General features: G+C 37.3%; 1 protein-coding gene across 7 annotated transcripts in view; it reads right to left on the reverse strand.

Moving 5' to 3' along the window:
- Window positions 1–899: 899 nt before the first annotated feature.
- Window positions 900–12019, reverse strand: part of Cnot2 (CCR4-NOT transcription complex subunit 2) — a 93890-nt gene continuing 82770 nt past the window's right edge. For all 7 annotated transcript variants that reach the window (XM_051139735.1, XM_051139730.1, XM_051139734.1 and 4 more), the window contains 5 exons: window positions 11389–11450; window positions 11253–11302; window positions 10105–10205; window positions 8610–8754; window positions 900–2027 (listed from right to left, as the gene is read on the reverse strand). In XM_051139735.1, the coding sequence (XP_050995692.1) occupies window positions 1941–2027; window positions 8610–8754; window positions 10105–10205; window positions 11253–11302; window positions 11389–11450 (445 nt within the window). In that variant the 3' untranslated portion in view covers window positions 900–1940. The remainder of the gene's footprint in view (window positions 2028–8609; window positions 8755–10104; window positions 10206–11252; window positions 11303–11388; window positions 11451–12019) is intronic.

The raw sequence follows: 12019 nt of genomic DNA on the forward strand, positions 1-12019 counted from the left end.
ATTTGTTAATCAGCAACACAACCGTGCTTCGGCTGCTACTTTAGTCAGTGAAGGCCCTAACCCCTCCACTGGGTCTTCCTGCCTAGCAATTGTTGACGGTTATGTAGGGAAAGTCTTATTTTATAAAGCAGATTATTATGAAAAGATTAGTTGTTCATTATTTGAAATAAAATGGGATCAACAATCTGGATGTGGTAGACCTCAAATAACGTAGTGTCTGTTACGATTTTTTTTTTTTAATCCCAATTTTTAAAAAATGAGTTTTGGCTAGCTCAAAATACTTAAGAGTAAGGTGAATTTTAAGTTTCTGCTCATTCCTAATACATAAACATGGCATTTTCATAAATGTTTACTTTTCAAACATGATTTAGGCAATGCCTGTAAGCTTTCGTACATCTAGAAAAACAGGTCAAAAATAAAAACTGAAAAATTAAATCCCATAGCCTTTCCTATTCTCTAGCTCCATGGGCAGCTTCTGTCTGCAGACACATTAAAGTAGTCATGTAGAAGACAAAAGACTTCAGTCACCTGCAAATGTGACCTATCCAGGCCAGCAAGCCAAAGGTAAATTCATAAAGAGAACATGCATCTATCACAGAATTTCTCATCACTTTCTCCCAAGACAAACTTTTTGGTTGGGTCCCCAGAGTGCTTGGGTGCTTACTTGTAATGCTACGGCCTACCCAACTTTCTCCCAGGGTTAATGCTGAGGTGCCTTTTAAATGACAAGTAAGAGGGCCCACACTGAGGATCCGTTAGCTTATTTGCTAATAGCTGGAAAGGGGGAGCGAAGGGGGGGATTTAAATCTAGTCATACCAGTGTATTTGTAAACTTGTTTTCTGTGTTTCTCATGTTGAAGAAGAAATTTCACAATTTCAAATCAAAGCCAACACTGCAGTGAGGAGAGCTTTTCTACTTTATTACAAAGAGAAGAAGCCTTTATGTGGTCAGAAAATACAAGATTGATCTTTTTTCTCTTCCTATGAAACGCTGCTGTTCAAACAGCCAGAGTGAATTGTCTCAGTTCACGTCTTGAAGTCCCATCACATTCACTTGGGTATGGATGTCCTTGGCTGCTGAAAATCTGGCCCTTTAGTGCACAGGGCGACAAAGTCCCCTGACCAGCAGTTCCAGAATGTCCCGTTTTCATATATTGCATCCATGCACACCTCCTAAAAATGAGGTACAGCAGGGCAAACATTTTCCAAAATAGATGTCATATATATAATATATACACATTCGTACATACATACCTTTATTCATGTGATGTCCAAAATTTAAAAAAAATGTACACATTTATTACAAAATCGTAACAAAGACTGGACAGTGTTTTGCTCATTCTGGAAAGATGAAGCTCAGTAACAACACAGCCCTGGAAGCCACAGAGACTGTGGCACTCTCTTCTACAGTCATATTCTTGCAGTCAGCCTGGCGAAACTGCCTTTCAGAAACAGAAGGGAAGTAAAATGAAAGAAGCAGACCTTGCTCATCCTTCCAAAGGAAATACGAGAAGGATCTTCACATAAAAATGCACAAACATCTGTTATTTTATTACCAATAGTGCTACAATGAACAATGCAAGTTTTGTGGTCTAATTTTGTTGAGTCTTTTGTGGGTTTTCTTTTTTACATTTAAGAAACTAAATGGAAACTTCTGTCAGTGTACTTGCTTGTCTTTATAGACCCAAGTCTGTCTGCTGGCAAAAAGAAAATAAATGAAAAAAATTCAGACCCTGCTCAAACTAGAGAAAACAAATTACAAATTTAGTTGTTGGGCAGCACATAATTGGTAAGGCAGGACCTCAAATGGTGACCCTGAACGTAAGCCAATTGCCAGATCCTCAAGGAATGAAACCCAGGGTGCCTGAGCCACATCAGTTCTGCAGTTATGCCGAGTATTGTGCTGAGACAGCCATACCCCAAGAAAAGGGAAGTCTTTTTTAGAAGGCTTGCTGAGCAGGGTTGTAGTTGAAGGTGGACGGCAGGTGAGGCCTCTCTTCTAACTTGTCATACTCCAGATGGAACTCCTATAAAAGAACATCAGATACTGAGAATTTAAATTACTTACAGTTCTCTTTTAAAAACAGTGTGTGGGTGTGTGTGTGTGTGTGTGTGTGAGAGAGAGAGAGAGAGAGAGAGACACACACACACACACACACACACACACACACACACACACACACACACACAGAGAGACAGGGAAGGGGACACAGACAGACAGACAGACAGACAGACAGAGTACATTTGTGAGGGCCAGAGGACAATCTGCCTCCGGCCATGTGGGTTTGGGAATCAACCTCAGACAGGTCAGCAGCCTCCTTGGCAAGAGCCTTCGCCTGCTGAGCCGTCTTACTAGTCTAGCACTGGACTGCAGCTCTAGTCTAAGTGACTCTCTTTTAAGGTTTTATTTTTTGGCTAAGTACATTTATCATATGAACAATTAAAATGACTGCACCAAGAGTGAACAGAGACAGAGGCATACTAGCTCTTTACCGTTTTAAGTAAACAGTCTGAACAACAGTAATGTTCTGTGCCTCCTCTCTGCTAAGTACACAAGTACAGAGTTTATGAATGTAAAATCAGCAATTCAGAGATATGTATATATAAGAATTCTGTGCAAATTTTATTTAAAAATAAAAGGTGAAATTATTTTAGCTCTAATGCTAAAGTCTGAAGATTACAGGATGTGTAAATAAAGCATTTCAGTAAAGTACAAAAAACAAAACCAGAACAAAAAACCCTGACATTTTATTCATGTTTAAAATGAGGCGTTTTCTAATAACCCTTAGTGATAATTTTTTTTGAAGCGAAGTTATTCTTTAAGCTCGTTAAAATTTCAGGAAAACAATGAGCTGAAAACGCATACGTCTCTACAACTCCCATTTCATAAACGACAGATAATTTAGTGGCCACTTAAAACTAGACAATGGTTTTGGAGTATGACTCTCTGAAGGCTAACTGGATTACCGATTTTCATCAAACTGTCCAAATATGTTACAGTTTGTTTATATTTTAGATGCTTATTTGTGGGCGGCAAGCAGACAGCACAGGCACACAGAGGACAGCCTGCAGAAGCTGGGTCTTGCTTGCATCGTGTAGCTCAGCTCAGGTCCTCTGGCTTGTTGGCCAGTGTCTGTACCACAGAGCCATCTTGCTGACCCTGCCGCACTTTTTTTGAGACAAGGTCTTGCTAGGTAGTTTAGCCTGGTTTTGAAACTCCCTACATAGCCCAAGCTAGCTTCAAACTCACAATCGCACCCACCCCAGCATCCTGAATACTGAGGTTACAGGTTTGTGCCAGCATCCGGCTGCGTGAGTTTTAAAAAGTAAGAATGCTAAGTTTTTGTGATCAGCACTACACACAAATGTAACTGTAAACTAAAAAAACTGAAAACCACCACCACCACCAATAACATAAAACCCCCAAACATCTATCTTCTTCTAGAACCTTATTTGAGCGTGTCTCAAGTTAAGCTGACTCCATAATGGATGCTTCCATTATTAAACTAAATGAAATTTTATATTATTTAGTAAAAATGAAATCTTAGGCAACAGCAATCAAACTTTTGGACACCAAATCAAGTATTCAAAACTCACAATAACAATTAAGACATGTAACTTGACAGCCTTGTATGAAGTAAAACTAAAGATAGAGCTATTTTTTTCTAGTGGTCATAAGTATCCTGGGAAGTAGGATTTTATTTTCTACAAGACAGTGCTGAAGACTAGGTTCCAAACTCAGCAGGCTCTTCCCTTCCTAGTATAACACGTGGTAGTTTTATGTGTTTTTATTTTGTTCTACTTTTAACCCAAGATTCAAAACAAATTCACTTCATTATATCCTCCAACTAACTTGGAAAAAACCTTGTGCCTTCACAAATGTTTATGATTCACTGTGGTCACTTTATCCTTTAAAAAGATCCCTGTCATGTGACAGAAAGGCACAATGGCTGCTTGTTGGCCAGAGGGGAAGAGCAGACAACAGCTGCCATCCTTGGCCTCCCATAAGCAGCAGAGCCTCCCCTGCCTGAAACTCAACATCCACATTCACAACTAGCAAAACTCTTGCAGTTAAACCATTCTTTGGAATGCGAATGAATCTTGGTTTCTATAATATACACGTATAAAAAGCTTAACTACAACTTTGAAAAATGACAAGCTCTTAGTCACATTTTATTCACACTGGTAAGCTACACTGCTTTATTAGTAGTACTTAAATTAACTAACCTCATCAATGTATTTCCCCTACATTTAAAAAAAAGCACCACTTTAAATCTAGGGAGCATAAATATTTTAATAATTAAAAAATATTCATGAAATACTCAGAAATTATATGGGTCAAATCTTGTCTTTTATTGACAATTTTTTTGTCTTCTGTCTTCCACATATTTTTATTCTTCCTCAAGTATATGAACTTTGCCTCACTATTACCGCTGTGCTCCCTAACCAATCTAACTTATCTATAGCATCTCTTTTATGTCAACGTCATACACATAGACACACACTCTTGGATATACACTCTTGGGCAGAACGTAAAAGGAAATTGCTGTGTCTACATCAGATGCTTGTAATAGCATGGAGCCCTTAGTCAAAGTATAACAGCTCATGAATTAGCACAACAAGCCTTCTGTGGTGGCTTAAGAATGGTCTGCATAAGCCCAGATATTTGAATGCTCAGTCATGAGAGAGTAGGACTGCTTGATAAGATCAGAAGGATTAGGAGGTGTGGCCTTGTCAGAGGAAGTGTGTCACTGGGGTTGCTTCTGAGGTTTCAAAAGCCCTTGCCACGCCCAGGCTCCCCCTTCTCCCTGCTGCCTTTGGATCAAACACAGGACTCCTAGCTCCTTCTCCAGTATCATGTCTGCCTGCGGCCACCATGCTCCCAGCCATGACGATACTAGACTGACCCTCTGAACTCTAAGTCAGCCCCAATTAAATGCTTTCTTTCCTAAGAGCTGTTGTGGCACGGTGTCCCTCCACAGCCACAGAACAGCAACTAAGATGCCTTCTTCACGTGCTTTAGAAACACAACACTTAAGTTTTCAAGACCGACTTTAATATCTAGTAGAAAATATTGTTGCAGGATGATGATTTTAAAAACCTAAAAAGTATTCTAGATATGTGGAAAGCAACCTTTTCATGACTCAGTTTCCTATTAGGAAAATCAGGGGTTGGAGAAATGACTCAGCGGTTAAAAGCACTGGTTGCTCTTCCAGAGGACCCGGGTTCAATTCCCAGTACCTACATGGCAGCTCACAATTGTCTGTAACTATTGTTCCAGGGGATTCTACGTCTTCACACAGACATACATGCAGGCAAAACGCCAATGCACATAAAATAAACTAATTTTCAAAAGAAAAAAAAACCATAGGTATCGACCCCTCCCACCCCCCCCAACACAAAGTTACTTAAGTAGAATGCAATTTACACACATTGGACTCAAAACTTAGCATTTATAAAAGTAACACCATCACTGTTCTAATTTCAGAAAATTATCAGTTGTCTCCTAACTACAGTAAGTTCATACTTAAATTTTGGAAAGCAACAAAGTATGTTAAAGATAGTTACTACAAATACTTTGTGAAGAAACACATAGTTAATTAAGGCATAAAGATGTACTGATATGTACCAGTCAGGCATCAAAGATATTATGTACCAGAAGTCCTGTAATGTCTACAAGGGTAAGCTGGTTATAAGAAGCCTGCAATTTGAAGTTTTTAATTTGAGAAAGCTATAGTTAGATAATAAGGACGGCTTCCTCACCTAAAAAATGAACAGGGGAAAAAAATGACATAAACCCTTTACCTAGTAAATTACATATGTAATCTATACTAGCGAAATTACAGGACACCATGCCTTGCTAATTATTTAGGGTCACCTCAAAATAAAACAGACAAAATGTCAACATTTTATGTACATTATTATTCTTCTTGCTATTTTTGCTGAGAGGATCTTGCTATACATAGCCCTGAGTATCCTAGAACTCACAGGGGTCTGCCTCAACAGTGACAGTATTACAGCCATGCACCATCTACATTATGACTGGAAATTCCAAAAGTAAATAGCTACCTAGAACTGGAGGTCATATTTATATCTTAGGGGATCACGGTTCTGATTTAAATAATCTGTTAAGTATTTCTCTTACTATTATACTTTCTGGCAATGGTGAGTAACTCAGAGCAGTCCCCACTGTTCAGTCCCTTACAAGGACGCAGCACCACACCATTACTGAAGCACACTAGTCACATTACACTCTTAATCTGCTATTCTGCAAACTCCACTCACTCTGCAAATCTATGGCTGATAAGGCATGACATATTTATGAATATTCTATAGTTTTATAAAGTCTGTTAATAAGAACAACTAAAATGTCTTAACATTAAGCAAGTTATGGTAAGTACAGAACACATCTGTAAATAGTCACTGCAAAAATTATATTTCACTATAATCAATTCATGCACTGCTCATTAACGCTTGGTAGAAACCAACAGTTCTGACTATGTTCCGTCACTATGCAGTCAGCCAGCGTGCGGGTTAGAGAGACGGCTTAGAGCATCACTGAATGGTATGCTACTCAAGGTTTACCGCCCTACTTCACCGCCAAGTTTCCTAGTAAGTGAAGATGGCTGCTCAACTGTATCAAGAGAGAGGTAAAATTTGGCAAAATTGTTTAACAAGCATAATACCATATTGGTCTTATATTTTATATAGGAAACATTTAGGTTGGGAATTGTTTCTGTACAAAGTAAAAGGCTCTTATATTAGTGTTTCTAATTATCTCACATTACAAAGAGAACATAATTCTCAAAAACTATTTTTTTTCATTTAAGTTGATTTCCTAACACATAATCTAGCTCAGTTTTTAGCTAGAATGATAAAGCGCTGCACTGCTCAAGTACATTCCTTTTTGTATATGCACTTAGAATTCAAATTATTGAGCACAGAGCTTCAAGGTGAATATACAAAGCTTCAGTCTTTACTAATAGACGTTCTTCCTCCAAAGACCCATCCAACTGAGAAGTTTGGCCTTGTCCAGAGCCAGCCATCTTCCTAGGATGACCCCAGGCCTAGAGCCCAGCCACAGACTTGGCTAGATCTGACACAGCACAAGTACGGCTCCACAGTCTGCTGAGCACGTTCCCCAGGCAATTCTCATGCAAGCTAAAACCGGAGAACCATGATTTAGCCAGAAGAACAATGTTTGGAACAATCAGTACTAAACACATATCCAACATGTGCCCACAGTATGGATGTGTGCATACATGTTTTCATTCAATCTTCATGATACCCATTTTAGAAAATAGGACAGAGCCATAGAAAGAAAATCCACACAAGGTCAAAGAAGAAACCCATGCTTTTGCTATACTATTTAAGGAACCAACTGACCAAACAAACGATCCAAACCCCAAACAAACATTCTAACCTCCTCCAAAAAAGTGCAAAAAAAACCAACCAACCAAACAAACAAAAAAAAACACAAAACAACAACAACAACAACAAAAAAAAAAACAAAAAGCAAAAAATAATCAACCAAACACATTACTAAAATTTAATTACTTCTATCTCACTAAAATGGTAAGAACAAGATATAATCTTTGAAACTAAGACATTTCCATTAGTTACAACTACTGACATAACAGACACAGTCTAAGGACTGAGCACCAAAGAGTTACCATTGAGAAACCTAAAAAACAAAACAAAAACAAAAATGTTTACCCTCTTCTATATTTTCTACTGCATTCAACTTTTTCCATCTCTTTAAGCTTTACCTTTTCTATGGTTTGTATCTGATCACACTTCATATTGTCTTCTTAAAATGAAAACATCTCGTCAATTTAGTGCATTGAAAAAAAAAATACTCCCCAAAGAGCTCAATTGTCAGAAATATTTTTTTCCTGTTTAAATTTACTTTAAAAACTGCTTTTGTGATGCTGATAATCACTCAGAGAAATGGGGCTCTCTGGAGCTGGATGTAAGTCATATTCACATCAAGCTGACTGAGAAAAGCACTAGCCACGGACTGTACCCAAGTGCAAGATATCTACTGACACAAAATCCTACACAATGCAAAGGGGACATTTTCCTTTGACAAGATTTGTAAGAAAGCAAAGTCACAAAACCCAAATAGAGCTAAATAATTAACCTTTCTGTACAGCCCATTTCCCCGTCAGTGTTTATGCACAGGAACAATCAACTATGAGTGCCTGCAATTCTCCACCATGACATGATCAGCAAGCCACTACTCAGCAGCAGCCGTTCCCAAACAGGTATACAGAGCCTTACAAACTGCTCTTTCTTAGAGAGGCCTCACCCCGTGTAAAATAAAAATATGAAAACATGTGACTGAGACTGTAAGAGAGCAGCTTTATTTAATAATTTGGCAGTCATAAAAATATTTCAAATGTTAATAAGTCTTACCCTAAATCATAAAAATATCTTACCAAGTTTAATAATTTTCCTATTCATAAAATGAGCTGGTTTTGGGCACTCCTATGAGGGTTGGCAAAGAACTGACATTATGGAACGAACAGACGTATTGCTGCCTATTAGCAAGCCGAGGCCATTCTTTAAAGTGTATATTCATACATCTTGCACATGGGAAACTATACCTTAGCTACTTTCCTCCAGTTGAGACAGTCGAAGAAGTAGTAGGTTCCCCGCTCATACGTGTTGGTTTTCATCGTAGGCTCCATGCCTGGTGCCCTGGTAATCCATACCCGCTCCTCCTTGTGGTATCTCCAATCACGGTTAAAACTTCAATTTTTAAAAGAGAAACACAGTTAATTTTTCATATGACCCACACTAAACATTTTATACATGTGGCAAATTTTTCTCAAAAAATTATGTATCAAGCGTGTACATATGGAAGCTTCTTTATCTCACTCTGCCATTAAATATAACTTTATTTACAATAAAAGCATATTCTTTAAAATACATGCTTTTATTAAGTTGAATCAACTTTAGTAGACAAAATATTTTAAAAGTTATTTGAATGATATAATAAAACTAGGGCAGATGGACCAAAGAAAGATAAAAGATATTGAGCAAATAATAGAAACAGAAATTGAAGTACATACTAAAGCAATCCAATTAAGTAAAAAGCCAATTTGAATTGACTACTTAAATTCACACAATTTTATAGCTATGATGACAACAAAATATCTATTTTCTAAATCCTATTTTTAAAATTTAGGTGATAAACAAACAAAACCCAGGAGGATGTCATCAGAACCTAGGCAAGCAATCAAGAGCCCTTATATTGGGGTAGCAACATCTAAAGCGACAGATGTCCCACAATGATGAGCCTCCATGTAAACACAGGCTTTCCTACAAACACACTTCAGTAGTTCACAGACATAATGAAATGGCAAAAAAAAAAAAAAAAAAAAAAAAAAAATTGCAATTACAGATGGATGAGTGAGTCAGTAAATTTACTTGTGACTAGATTAAATGTAATAGGGTTTACCCTCATGTCACAAAAATGAGAAGGAAATGGGGAAAAAAGCAAAAAGTAAATTCTCTCAACTGAGAAAATTTAGAAACTGACATTTCAGTATCAACAGAAAGGCACAAACATGCAGGGTCTTGTCTGTGCAACAGTCACTGATGTGTATTAAGTGACGAGGTCCTGTGTCTATGCATCATAAACAGCTGTGGTTCTTTAAGAACCACAACCTTGAGTCCTAGTTTACAACTCAGACATTCAAAACATTCAATTCACCAAGTATGTCACTCCATGGAGTTGGCATTCAGTTTATAATTCGTTTTATGTTCCAATGATTATCCAGCTGTAATGTGTTTCAATATAAACAAAATTCATTTTACTAAATATAAAAACAATTCATAGTCTTTTCTTTCTATCTTTCTTTTTGTTGTTGTTGTTGTTGGTGGTGGTGGTGGTGGTTGCTCTGATGAGCCAGGGAAGAAAGCTAAGGTCTGGAGATACTAGACAAGCATTTTACCACCAACAATATCCCTGCCAACAACTTAAAATATCATAGAAAGGAGAATTTTCAATAAAAAACAAAACTATAGCCACCATCACTTAAAAACCCTCCAGAATATCCAAGATGCAATGAGAAAGTGACAGGCACTTGAACATACAGCTCTACTGCAGCCAAGAGCTGTAACACGTCTCCTCCGTTCATGTAGTAGAGATAGAAAAGGAGGTCTTCTCCGTATCGTCCAAGCTTGATTGCAGCCAGCTATAAGACACAAATAAATTATGCTGAGGTGTAAAACAAATTCCAAAACTTGAAAACACAATTGCTGCCACTAAAATGAAAATTTGAAGGATGAACAGAAATTCTTCACTTAGCACAGACAACCGTCATTTCACAATGAAATATGAAACAGTCAGGAAGCTGGAGATTTCAAGGGTTTCTTCATTCAAATAAATTAAAACATCAAGGGCACGTAAGTGTCTCATGGACTGCCAGCTACATAGCTTTGTGAATCTGCATGCACATTTTTACACTTCATTATACCAATAAGCATAAATATCATAGAGGTATCACTTCATTTTGTTTAAATGAATGACTAAAAGAAAACTTTTTCATATTTCCTTCCACAAAGTAGAAAACAGCCTACAAAACTGTAAACTAAGGGTGAGTGCAACAACAAAGTATCTAAAGCGTAGGCTACCTAAATATTCACTGGTTTTTCTCATAACTCAGTGAGTGCAGTTTTCTCCCCACTGTTCTCCTATTCAAGTGGCAGTTGTGAACGTATATTATCACCGTATCCCTAACGTGAATGCTTGCTAAGTATTCTCCAGTACTGTCACGTCGATCTAAGGAAAGATTCTGGAACACTTAGGCAACTGTGGCCTCAGGTCTACAGTACTGGCGTGGCACAGGCAGTGAAAAAGTGCCGGGGATAATTTTAAAAAGGTGTTTCAGCCTGTTCCATTATATGCATAGAATTTGTAAAGGAAAAATCTTTCTTACAAATAAGGGCATAAAATGAGAATGTCTGGAGAATAAAACCAAAATTTCCAAGTTAATTTTCATTCAATATGGTTATAATTATTAATTATAGGAACTACTTTTTACCAGTCGTAGTACTGTTTGGTTTTAAAAATAAGACCCAAAACGTTAATATTATTAACAAAAATAGAAATAAAACTGTTATATACGTAACTTCATGGGCATATAAAAACATATCCCCAGGATTGCTGGTAGGTTATCATGCTGTCTGAACTGACAAGAAATAGATCAAGTCCACACTGACTAAGAACAAGCTCTACTCACCTTATCCCTAATATGAATGTTTGTTAAATATTCAGAGGGAACATGGAAGTCTGCATAATAAAACACAAAAAGGTGTTATTAACTGATTTTTAGAAAACACCTTAAAAAAATTCCGTACAAAAATAGATTCTCCTACCTATGTCTTGAGGCCGACAAGGTGAAGAGGCCCAGGGTGATGCAAACTTGGGGTAGAGATTTCTGAACAAGAAGTAAAAAAGAAGCCACTTTAAAGAACAAAGTAGAAAAATATATTTCTAACTTAATTTTGGGAAAAGAAGCAGCAGCAGAATTCAAATAAAAAAATAAGCATCCTTCCTGGTTTTCTTTCTTGAGTTTACTACAACTTTATAGCAGGAAAATAAAACGGAACTGACTGCTTCCTTCAGTATGTCCGCAATAGAATATACAGCACAGAAAATTAAGGTGTACTTAGGCACATAATTTAAATGTTCTACTTTAAAATAGCTATAATTAACAACGCTTTAAATTCACTCATAGATTACTCTCCAATTAAATTAGTTTCCATGTACACCTCATCCAAATCTGTAATGATTAGGAGCAAGATTTCACACTGACTAAGTATGTACTTGAGTGCCTGTGATACACACCTGGACTCTCCTAGGTACTCTGAATAGAGTTAAATGAATGAAAACTAAGGCTGCGGATACAGTGAAACTTACTTCTGTTTAAGTATGTTGGATGGTGGAAGGTAATTAGCATAATAGATGTATAATTTTTTTCAGGGAGGGCCTGCAAGTAGGGATTGG

Source organism: Acomys russatus, chromosome 31, assembly GCF_903995435.1.
Source record: "Acomys russatus chromosome 31, mAcoRus1.1, whole genome shotgun sequence".
NCBI lineage: Eukaryota > Metazoa > Chordata > Mammalia > Rodentia > Muridae > Acomys > Acomys russatus.